Genomic DNA, 12,713 nt, shown 5'->3' with positions numbered 1-12,713 from the left:
CTTCTCTTTCGAACATTCCAAAGTGCTGTTTAACAAGCAAGAAAAAAATAACATAGTATTTCCTATATTTATTTATATATAAAGCCAATATAATTCAGTCAGCAATGTAGTAAGCCGTCAGCCAATATAATTCAGTCAGCAATAGGCCACTGTCTATCTGGTGTATTTGCATACAGCGATCTGATAGGCTGACGCTTCCATCGGCGCTTGAAAAGTTGATCTAGTCCCAACTTCTGCAGCGAGCAACGCCTCTGAATCGGCGCAGATGGATCCACAATGCAGTTCGGCAACGCCTGAAGTCACCCATTCAAAGTGAATGGGAAGCGTTGACGCTGACGCCCCGTGTGAATGGGGCGTAACTCTTTGTTAATGTTTTTGCAACCCACTAGTTGAGATACAGTGTGTATGTGATGAACTGAAAGGATCAGAAAATGCACCTTCAGCACAGATCTCGCGGTCGTTGAGTTCTCGGAGCAGCTGCGCCTCCTGGTTCTGGTGTCTGAAGATGCGGAGCAGAACGCTGGCCAGAAGAGTGCGCTTCTGTCCACACACATGAGCCAGAGCACTGACCACATGCAGATCCCTCAGCACCACCAGCTGATAGCACACACAAACACACACACTACACCATTACACAACACATGACATGATATAACACAACAAACACACAACACAACAATCCAACACAAAACAGAACACACCATCACACAACACCAAACTCAACAAAGAAGCAGTGGTTTAGAGTTGTGCCCATAAGTTGTTATATATTCACTGTAAACGATGGCTAAATGGAGCTTATTAATTCATTCAATGATTTTTTTTATAGTAATCATGTAAAATAGGCGAATATGTATGTCCTGAAAGAAACTGCACCTCTTTTAGCTCACTGTACACCTCGACAGGCATGATCTTCTCGACAGAGTATCGAACCCTCAGCCGCAGTGAACTGGGCATCACGTTCTTCAGGGGCACGTGGGAACTCAGAGGAAACCACTCGTCGATGATTTGACCCCTCTGAAGACGACACAGCGGGCAGCACATGAACACTGAAGAAGAAGAGCAGACGACATTCGAAACACTTGACTGATGGTACATTTCCACATCAACATCTCGCCTTGTCTACTTTTCACAGCGATTGGTTGCCACTGGCATTTTCCGCTTGACATTTGCATTAAGCCAACTTTTCTGATGCCCTTGGCTGCTCTCAATGCTTTTCTGTGCCACTTTCAATCCCATAATGCACTGCGTGGGCATTTACATTCATCCTCTATATCAGGGGTGTCCAAACTCGGTCCTGGAGGGCCGGTGTCCTGCAGATTTTAGCTCTAGCTTGCCTCAACACACCTGCAAGGATGTTTCTAGAAAGCCTAGTAAGAGTTTGACTAGTTACCCCAGGTGTGTCTGGTAGGGGTTGGAACTAAACTGTGCAGGACTCCGGCTCTCCAGGACCGAATTTTGGACATGTGCCTGCTTTATATGAATGAACTGAAAATGCTCGCTATATACCCAATGTGCCAGCAGAAATGTGTCGCTAGAAAAGCGCTGCTGTATCACACTAGCCTATAGTGCCGTATGCTGTTAAACACAAGCTTAAAGCTCAATCTGCTGTTTAAAACCTAGCCTAGAGCGCTATCTGTTGTTTCGAAACAAGCCTAGAGCACCGTCTGTTGCTTAAAAATTAGCCAAGATCCCCATCTGCCGTTTCAAAACTAGCCTAGAGCATCATCTGCCGTTTCAAAACTAGCCTAGAGCATCATCTGCTGTTTCAAAACTAGCCTAGAATGAAATGTGCTGTTACAAACTAGCCTAGAGCGCCATGTGTTTTTAAACGGTAACCTAGAGCACCATCTGCTGTTTAAAAACTAGCCTAGAGTGCCATCTGCTGTTAAACATAAACCTATAGCGCCATCTGCAGTGAAAAACTAGCCTAGAGCACAATCTGCTGTTAAAAATCAACCTAGAGTGCCATTTGCTGTTAAAAACTAGCTTAGAGCACCATCTGCTGTTAAAAATCAACCTAGAGTGCCATCTGCTGTTAAAAACTAACCTACAGCACGGTCTACTGTTTAAAAACTAGCCTAGAGCACCATCTGCTGTTAAAAATCAACCAATAGCGCCATTTGCTGTTAAAAACTAGCCTACAGTTCCATCTGCTGTTTAAAATCTAGCCTAGAGCACCATCTGCTGTTAAAAATCAACCTAGAGCGCCATCTGCTGTTAAAAACTAGCCTAGAGCACCATCTGCTGTTAAAAATCAACCTAGGGTGCCATCTGCTGTTAAAAACTAACCTACAGCACCGTCTACTGTTTAAAAACTAGCCTAGAACGCCCTCTGCTGTTAAAAACTAGCCAAGAGCACCATCTACTGTTTAAAAACTAGCCTAGAGTGCCATCTGCTGTTAAAAACTAGCCAAGAGCACCATCTACTGTTTAAAAACTAGCCTAGAGCGCCATATGTTGTTAAAAAATAGCCAAGAGCACCATCTACTGTTTAAAAACTAGCTTAGATCGCCATCTGCAGTTAAAAAATAGCCAAGAGCACCATCTACTGTTTAAAAACTAGCCTAGAGTGCCATCTGCTGTTAAAAACTAGCCAAGAGCACCATCTACTGTTTAAAAACTAGCTTAGAGCGCCATATGTTGTTAAAAAATAGCCAAGAGCACCATCTACTGTTTAAAAACTAGCCTAGAGTGCCATCTGCTGTTAAAAACTAGCATAGAGCCTCATATACTGTTTAAAAACAAGCCTAGAGCGTCATCTGCTGTTAAAAACAAGCATAGAGCATCATCTGCTGTTAAAAACAAGCCTAGAGCATCATCTGCTGTTAAAAACTAGCCTAGAGCTCCATCTGCTGTTAAAAATCAACCTAGAACGTTATCTGCTGTTAAAAACTAGCCTAGAGCACCATCTACTGTTTAAAAACTAGCCTAGAGCGCCATCTGTTGTTGAAAATTAGCCTAGAGCACCATCTACTATTTAAAAACTAGCCTAGAGTGCCGTCTGCTGTTAAAAACTAGCCTAGAGCACCATCTGCTGTTAAAAACTATCCTAGAGCGCCATCTGCTGTTAAAAACTAGCCTAGAGCACCGTCTACTGTTTAAAAACTAGCCTAAAGCGCCATCTGCTGGTAAAAACTAGCCTAAAGCACTATCTGCTGTTAAAAACTAGCCCAGTGCACTGTCTACTGTTTAAAAACTAGCCTAGAGCGCCATCTGCTGATAAAAATCAGATTATTTAATAGTGAAGCAAAATGAAAGAACGTACAAATATCATTCTCTTTGCTTTTCTTGGTCTTGTTGCTCAGGCTGATCTCAAACCTGTTGATCTCGCTGGACAGGTCACTGCAGGAGTATATAGACACGTTCATAAAGATGCACAATATCACAAAATTCACATCAAATCGGTATGAACATTGGTTTACTCGAAAATGAACTCCTCCGTCCACACGGGGTTCTGGCCTTCCCGCGGGTGGGTTTTTGCCACCTGAATGCTGTTTAGGTAAATGTTGCAGTAGGCGTTTGTGAAGTGTTTACTGGGAAGTTTGTGAGCCTCTTCGACGTTCAGAAATAAACTGCTGACCTGTAAAGAGAACCACTGGTGGAGTAACTCTGCAGTAAGTAATAATAAACGTGATGAAAAGAAAATGAGTTTACCTGACACAAGCGTTTGTTTGAGACTCTATTAAAAACTAGCCTAGAACACCAGCTGCTGTTTAAAAATAGCCTAGACTCCTGTATTAAAAAAAAACTAGTCTAGATCGCCATTTGCTGTTGAAATAGCCTAGATCACCATCTGTCGTTTAAAAACTAGCCTAGAGTGACATCTGCTGTTTAAAAAAACTAGCCTAGCGCACCCTCTGCTGTTTAAAAACTAGCCTAGAGCGTTGTCTGCTGTTTAAAAACGAGCCTGGATCACCACCTGCTGTTTAAAAACTAGCCTAGATCATTATTTACTCTTTAAAACCTAGCCTAGAGCACCAGCTGCTGTTTAAAAACTAGCCTAGATCACCAGCTGCTGTTTACTAACTAGCCTAGATCATTATCTACTCTTTAAAACCTAGCCTAGAGCACCAGCTGCTGTTTAAAAACTACCCTAGATCGCCATCTGCTGTTTAAAAACTACCTTAGAGCGCCATCTGCTGTTTAAAATAGGCTAGATTGCCGTCTGCTGTTTATAAACTAGCCTAGAGCGCCATCTGCTGTTATGTAAAAACTAGCCAAGAGTGCTGTCCGCTGTTTAAAAACTAGCCTAGAGCACCATCCGCTGTTTAAAAACTAGCCTAGAGCACCATCCGCTGTTTAAAAACTAGCCTAGAGCGCCATCTGCTCTTTAAAACCTAGCCAAGAGCACCATCTGCTGTTTACAAATAGCCTAGAGTTCCATATTCTGTTAAAAACTAGCCTACAGCGCTGTCTGTTGTTAAAAACTATCCTGAAGTACCATCTGCTGTAAATCTGGCGGTGTGCGCAAAGTGGGGGAAAATGGGGTGTTTGGTGCGCGCAAGTGAAGAGCAGTGTATGGGTATGGAGATGTTGTTGAGATGATGGAGTGTTGTTCCAGGAGATTTACGGGAGACAGAACAATATGGGAGATGGTCTGAAATACGGAAGACTCTCGGGAAAATGGTAGTGTTGGCAGGTATGGCGCCATCTGTTGTTTAAAACCTAGCCTAGAGCACTGTCTGCTGTTAAAAATTAGCCTAAAGTTTCACCTGCTGAAAAAAAAAATTGCCTAGGGTACTTTCTGCTGTTAAAAACTATCCTAAAGCGATGTCTGCTGCTAAAAACTAGCCTAGAGCGCTGTCTGCTGTAAAAAAAAAAAAAAGAAATAAATTGCCTAGGGCGCTATCTGCTATTAAAAACTAGCCTAGAGCGCCGTCTGCTGTAAAAAAAACTGCCTAGGGCTTCATCTGCTGTTAAAAACTAGCCTAGAGTAACACTTTTGAAGAAAAATGAGTAGAAAATGAGTTTACCTGACGCAGGCGTTTGTTTGAACATGGCTGGACGGGCTTCCTAAGGTTATTACAGAAGGTTTGCAGACATTTCATCCAGTCCTACACAGTCAAAAAGGTGTCAGAAATCATATTTACAGCGTGCCATTTAATCATTATTAAATTTTCTTAATTGCTGCTGGACCACATCAGTGCTACTTTAGGGCGCACTCACACTAGGCTATCCAAACCATGCACGGAGCTACAAATGCCTGTGTGTCAGCATAGTGGCAGATTCAAAAACAAGACTAACTTCCTATGCTAATGAGGGAGAGATTGTCACTAGTGGGTGAGGCTTCCCCCTCTGATGACACGTACAAAGGGAGAATGTCAATTAAAGTGTTTCTGCAGTACTTTTATGATTAAAAAAATAAATACGTTTTTGCCATTAGATTCTGGATATATTCACACACTGCTGCCACACAACTGTGTTTAGACCCCTTATACAAGTGATTTTTTTGCAATAGCTCCCCTTTAATGATGTTTGAATTAGTTTTTATTTTTAGATTGTAGTAATGTAACTTTATTTAGTTTTAGTTTGTAATGTGACTTTAAAATAATTAATGTTTTTATTAATATAGAATCCAATTAAATAAAAAACTAAAACATATTGTAAAAAATATTCAAACATAATGTCTGAACAAATTTCAAATAATTATTTCTTATTACACATAAAATTTGACATTTTAATTTAGAATTTATTCGTGATTTAAAGCTGAATTTTCAGCATCGATACTTCAGATATCAGATATATTTTTAAATTTAAATAATTTTATATTTGAATAATTTTTTTGTTCAATTTACAATGTTTAATTCAGATAAATAATTCAGATTAAATTAAATTCTTCCTGGTGAAACATTTATAAAAACATCCATCAAAGTGCTCGGAGTATAAACACCTGTCTTTACTATTGGTTTTTAACATTTCACCTTCATAAAATGTGTTTTATAGTGAGAGAGGATTAACAGTGGATCACACGTTGGTGGTCGATTATATAATGCACCTACAGATCAAAAGAAAAACACTGCAAATGTCTTTACTCTCACTTTTAATTAAAGTGATATCTTAAAAAAACACTGGTACCTCAGCTTGTTCCGGCGTCTCTCCTGCAAAATAAAAAATACACTGCTCCTCGCTAAAGTGCTGCACAACTATCTGGAAACAGTTTGGCCTGCAAAGAAACCCCAAAATAAAAACATAAATCCCAAATGTGGGTCACATGAAACTAAAGTTGCTACAGTTGAAGTCAAAATCCTTCGCCCTCCTGTGTATTTTGTTTTCTTTATCAAATATTTCCCAAATGATGTTGAACAGAGTTTCAGGAATTTTTCACAGTATTACCTATATTTTTTTTAATTTTTTTTATTTTGGCTAGAATACAAGCAGTTTTTAATTGTTTTATACCCATGTTAAGGTAATATTATTAGCCCACTTAAGCAATATTAGTTTTGAATTGTCATTCATTCATTCATTTTCTTGTCGGCTTAGTCCCTTTATTAATCCCGGGTCGCCACAGCGGAATGAACCGCCAACTTATCCAGCAGGTTTTTACGCAGCGGATGCCCTTCCAGCCGCAACCCATCTCTTGGAAACATCCACCCACACAATTTAGCCTACCCAATTCACCTGTACCGCATGTCTTTGGACTGTAGGGGAAACCGGAGCACCCGGAGAAAACCCACGTGAACGCAGGGAGAACATGCAAACTCCTCACATAAACACCATCTGAGCCGAGGTTCGAACCAGCTACCTTCTTGCTGTGAAGCGACAGCACTTCCTACTGCGCTACTATGCCAGTTTTGGATTGTCTCCAGAACAAACCACTGTTATACAATGACTTGCCTAATTACCCTAACTTTACCCTAATTACCCTAGTGAAGCCTTTAAATGTCACTTTAAGCTGAATACTAGTGTCTTAAAGAATATCTAGTCTAATATGTGTTGTCATCATAGCGAAGAGAAAAGAAATCAGTTATTAGAAATGAGTTATTAAAACTATTAAAGAGCACCTAGGTTACACCTTTTTTCAGATTAAATATAGAATATGTCTGTAAAGTTTCAGCTCAAAACACCCATCAGGTTTTTATTATACCTTTTATAAGATTCTATACCGTTTTTGCACCAGGTGGCGGTTTTGTTGTACTGCACCTTTAAGGCTAGTCCTCCCCGCCCACCGTTTCTACGTGCATTCATCTCCTCCCTCGGCTGCGTCAGACAACAGACAGACTTAAAGGAAGCAGATCTCACCTAGCGATGGTGAGAAATACTACAGTAAGAACTTTCCCAATGAGTATTTGATGCATTTATTGTGTTAAGTTGCAAGGAAGAGTCACACACAATGTCGTTACAAAGTTCACGCGCGCACACACAGATACACACACACATAACAACACGCTCGTTTAGGTTTGCGCTCTTTTTGCACGCATATGTGACAGGATACAGGTTAATCTCCACTGCTGTATGAGTATCTGTTATGTTAATGTACAAAATAAACCTGATTTAACATCCACAAACTGGGATTGAAGCGTTTATAATTGTTTTGACGCGCGGCTGTGCTGATAAAGTAAAGTTTAAGTAAATCGCTGTAATTTATTACACACATGCTCTGCTCTAAAACATTTTAAACATGTGAAGCTTACTCTTGATCACATTTGATGATGACTGATGATCCTAGCAAACTGAACAGACCTTTTATTCCCGGTTGCTTTGCGCTTGTCCTGTTTTGTTGATATGATTATACACGTGACTACCAAGACATGTTAATACGGAGCTGTCAATCAATATTGATGGGTGGGGGGACTGCACTTCTCTGTCAAGTTGTGGTCGGTTTGAAAACCGCTCCAATTGGTCCACTGTTTTTATGTTGATAAATTGAAAAAACAACGACTGGGTGTGTTTATTTCACACAATATGACGGTCTGTAAACTATACCTACACAAATGTCTGTCCAAACAGCTCGAAAAGTAGAATTTTCACCATAGGTGCCCTTTAAGTGTGGAAATGTGTTGAGAAAAATCTTCTTTTCTGCTAAACAGAAATTAGGGGAAAAATATACATGGGGCTAATAATTCAGGCTAATAATTCTGACTTCAACTGTAGATGCACAAAATCAGAAACTAAAACACACACACACACACCTGCCAAACATGCTGTCATGGACCTCGTACACAGAACACACACTCAGGTCGATCAAACCCTTTGGTTTCGTGGCTCGTTTCTCACTCTCAAAGTAGATGAGCTGCGAATCGTTTCCCTCCAGGATAAAATACAGATTTTTCCATCTTTTTCCTTTTCCTTTAAAAACAAAACAGAGAAATCATATTGGAAAAATAATATCAGTAATAATATCGCTCTGATGTTTTGTAAATTGAATGTTTACAAGGTGTCTCACTAAGTAGAACATCAGAAGAATAATACAGAGTAAGAATATAAGTAGAATAAGTGTTATTTATTGCAATTTATTTGTTTATATTTGTATATAAATGTATTATTTTCACGTATTTTGAATTTTACTTATTTATGTATTGTTTTAAAATTTTATGTTACTCAGATATCATATATTATTACAAAATTAAAATAAAAATTATTTTAAATAAATGAATCTTTCTTTCTTTCTGATGCACAATTTTACAATTATTTGTTTTGGGTTTTTTAACCTTAAATGGATAGAATAGTGCAGAAAATAGTTGGGATCAGAGAGAGGGGAAGGGTCGGCAAAGGACCTCGAGCCGGGAATCGAACTCGGGTCGCCGTGAGCACCAGGGTGCTATATGTCAGCGCAGTTAACCACTAGGCTATTGGAACCGACAACAGCAGTTAAAGAATCATTACACTAGCTACGTTTCCATCCACCTATTTTTATGCGCATTTTGGACATGAGGTTAAAAAACGAACGGGTTAATGGAAAAAATGCGCATAAACTACAATCGAAACACTTTTACGGAAAAAATTCCAGCCTCCAGTTATTAAAAAAAGTCATGTGATTATTGTTATTAGAGATCATGTAATGATAAAAATGTGTGAATGGACAAACCAGCAGGCTGAGCACACTGTAAAACATCTCAATTGATCAGTTGATTTGGTCATTCTAAAACACCTGAACCTTTTCAGTATTAGTGTTATTATATTATATTATATTATATTATATTATATTATATTATATTATATTATATTATATTATATTATATCATCAATGATCTCCAGAACTGGCATAAGCGTCTGTGCTCCGTTACTCACGCCCCAACCACGTATTCATTGCATGTCGGCATTTGAATTCTGAGGCGCAAGTCATTTATTAAATAAAGAAAAGATTCACGCAGCTTCTTCTACCGCAGCAAATTCAGTTTTTACTGTTGATATTTGGCAGAAGGTAATCCAGAAGTGGTCATTTGGTCTCTTTGACTTGTTGGGTGAAACGCTGCTTTATTCATAGTCATCTATGTGTCAGCTAAAACACTGCGCCAGGCATGTGAGCAACTGACCCAGGCTTTACAACGCATTTCAAGATGGCTTGAGCTGTCTCATTTGACATTGAATGTGCTTCTTTATAAGAAACAGGCCTGTACGGGATTCATTTGAGGTGCAGATTAAAAAAAGTTATTAAAAAAGTGAATTAATTTATCATGGCATAACAATAGACATTAATTAAAAATTTAATAATCATGTTAAAAATATGAGTGAGAAAGTTAAGCCAAGTCTAAACTGTTTTCCTTTTATTAGAAGGTTTTTAACACATCATACTGCAAAAAATTATACATGCACACAATGATATCCTCTCACTTGACGTATTGCATAACATCTTGGTCACAAGCCTCTTTAACAACATTGAAGCCTATTGACTCGATATATAAACAAGCAGTTCAAATTAAGCACTTAAAGCCTATGCGATGGCATCATTGTGAAGTTTTATGTAAACATAACAGTAGATTTTTTCTACTGGCCCAATGTAGTAGATGCCAAGCTAGTGCTGTTCCCATACTGATAAACTTCCTGTGACCTGTTATTGTGAGTTTTTTTCCATTTTATACGGTTCCTTTTACAGCATTGATGTTTTAATGTAATTAAAATACAATCAGTTAAACAAATTTGGGTATTTATTTAGTTGCTCAAGTGTAAAACGAGACAAAAAGCTGCACGTGCCCGTCAGAATTGGCAGGGTAGCGCAGAAGCTCCATTGAATATACTAGAGTAAAATAAATGCTCATATTATAAAGACATGGCGGGGGGAAATGTAATTTAATGCAGTGCTTCTTGTACAATCTGAGACCCACTTTATATCAGATATCACTCAGCCAGTGGAAATCGCTGATTTCTAAAGAAAACTGACCTTAAACGCGCCGATTTTGCATTGGCATACAATTCACCGAAAACAATGAACCCGGGTTAATGGCAAATTAAAAGTCCTATTAGCTTGCTTCAGGCCAGTGGTTCAGTTTTTTACATGCCCTGCCAAAATTTTCTCTGGCAACACCAAAATAAAGTTACCATTTAGTTATTCAGCATAACTTTTCTTTAAACACAACTGACCATTTAAAAATGATTTAATAAATACAATACTGATTTGATTAACTAAAGTGAATGGTTTATTTGAAAACTACAACAATTTTATGTTTATTGTTTGCTCATTGCATCAGTCTATAACACTGTCCATATTTGTATTTTTCATTTATTTGTAAACCTAGATTTAGGTTTACAAATAAATGTACTTTTTCAGGTCTATCTTCAAAAAGAGGGACAGACAGTTGAAACATGAAACGAAACACTGCAATACCTTTATTGAACAGGATGTAACCTTTCTTCACAATGTTCTTATAGAAAGCATCTTTGGTTTTTCGGCGGATGGTGTTGTAGATTTCTTTTCCTTCAACGATGTCAGTGAGCACCTGCTCCTGGTGCTGAGATATCACACATTTAGGATTAGACGCACAATAATGTCAGTATAATGAAGAAACAGCACTTTCCAGGAGTTTGTTTGTACATACCTGCACAGATAGAGCATCTTTAAGACTGTGGCCCTCGACGATCTGCTCCCTCCTGTAGTGTTCAATGATGTCATCAATACTGTGCAAACCAAAAGAAGAAAACAACAAACAAGTTTCATTAAACTCATGCATTCCCAAAGTTAACACATATTAATGTACACACACTAATTTGATTGTGCTACTCTCTTAGAATGCAGTATCAGCTGATTGGTCAGATAACTCTACTCTGATTGGTCAGATGACTCTACTCTGATTGGTCAGATGACCCTACTCGGCTGTGATTGGTCAGATGACTCTACTCAACTCTGATTGGTCAGATACTCCTCTGATTTGAGACTCTACTTTGATTAGACAGATGACGTATCTGTGATTGGTTAGATGACTCACCTCAACTCTGATGATCAGATGACTCTAATCAGTTTTGATTGAATTCAGTTTTGAATTTACTGGGTTCTGACTGGTCAGAAAAATCTACTCAGCACTTTTTGGTCAGGTGACTACTCTGATTGGTCAGATGACTCTATTTGGCTGTGATTGGTCAGATGACTACTCTGATTGGTCAGATGACTCTGATTGGTCAGATGACTTTACTTGGCTGTGATTGGTCAAATGACTCTACTCGGTTCTGATGTGTCAGATGACTCTACTCAACTCTGATTAGTCAGATTAATCTATTCTAATTGGTCAGATGACTCTACTTGGCTGTAATTGGTCAGATGACTTTACTCAGATCTGATTGGTCAGATGACTACTCAACTCTGATTGGTCAGATGACTATACTTGTGTCTGATTCGTCAGATTAATCTATTCTGATTGGTCAGATGACTCTACTTGGCTGTGATTGGTCAGATGACTCTACTCAGTTCTGATTAGTCAGATTAATCTATTCTGATTGGTCAGATGACTCTACTTGGCTGTAATTGGTCAGATGACTTTACTCAGATCTGATTGGTCAGATGACTACTCAACTCTGATTGGTCAGATGACTATACTTGTGTCTGATTCGTCAGATTAATCTATTCTGATTGGTCAGATGACTCTACTTGGCTGTGATTGGTCAGATGACTCTACTCAGTTCTGATTAGTCAGATTAATCTATTCTGATTGGTCAGATGACTCTACTTGGCTGTAATTGGTCAGATGACTTTACTCAGATCTGATTGGTCAGATGACTACTCAACTCTGATTGGTCAGATGACTCTACTTGTGTCTGATTCGTCAGATTAATCTATTCTGATTGGTCAGATGACTCTACTTGGCTGTGATTGGTCAGATGACTCTACTTAGTTCTGATTAGTCAGATTAATCTATTCTGATTGGTCAGATGACTCTACTTGGCTGTGATTGGTCAGATGACTCTACTCAGTTCTGATTAGTCAGATTAATCTATTCTGATTGGTCAGATGACTCTACTTGGCTGTGATTGGTCAGATGACTCTACTCAACTCTGATTGATCATATGACTCTATTTAACTCTGGTCAGATGACTATACCCGGCTCTGATTGGTCAGATGACTCTACTTAACTCTGATTAATCAAATTAATTTATTCTGATTGGTCAGATGACTACTCGGGTGTGATTGGTCAGAAGACTTTACTCAGTTCTCATTGGTCAGATGACTCTACACAGTTCTGATTGGTCAGATGACTCTACTCAACTTTGATTGGTCAGATTAATCTATTCTGATTAATCAGATGACTCTACTTGGCCGTGATTAGTCAGAAGACTTTACTCAGTTC

At 38.7% G+C, this 12,713-nt stretch overlaps 1 protein-coding gene across 1 annotated transcript in view; it reads right to left on the bottom strand.

Moving 5' to 3' along the window:
- The window catches only part of rasa1b (RAS p21 protein activator (GTPase activating protein) 1b), a 43,885-nt gene that overhangs the window by 15,739 nt on the left and 15,433 nt on the right, over positions 1-12,713 (bottom strand). The window contains exons 10-18 of the mRNA XM_001921687.9: positions 10,974-11,052; positions 10,763-10,886; positions 8,130-8,286; positions 6,076-6,163; positions 4,974-5,054; positions 3,423-3,580; positions 3,266-3,342; positions 874-1,046; positions 438-597 (exon numbers count right to left, since the gene is read on the bottom strand). Of these exons, the coding sequence (XP_001921722.2) occupies positions 438-597; positions 874-1,046; positions 3,266-3,342; positions 3,423-3,580; positions 4,974-5,054; positions 6,076-6,163; positions 8,130-8,286; positions 10,763-10,886; positions 10,974-11,052 (1,097 nt within the window). The remainder of the gene's footprint in view (positions 1-437; positions 598-873; positions 1,047-3,265; positions 3,343-3,422; positions 3,581-4,973; positions 5,055-6,075; positions 6,164-8,129; positions 8,287-10,762; positions 10,887-10,973; positions 11,053-12,713) is intronic.

This window comes from Danio rerio, chromosome 10, assembly GCF_049306965.1.
Source record: "Danio rerio strain Tuebingen ecotype United States chromosome 10, GRCz12tu, whole genome shotgun sequence".
Classification (NCBI taxonomy): domain Eukaryota; kingdom Metazoa; phylum Chordata; class Actinopteri; order Cypriniformes; family Danionidae; genus Danio; species Danio rerio.
This window is presented reverse-complemented; position numbering and strand designations above follow the sequence as displayed.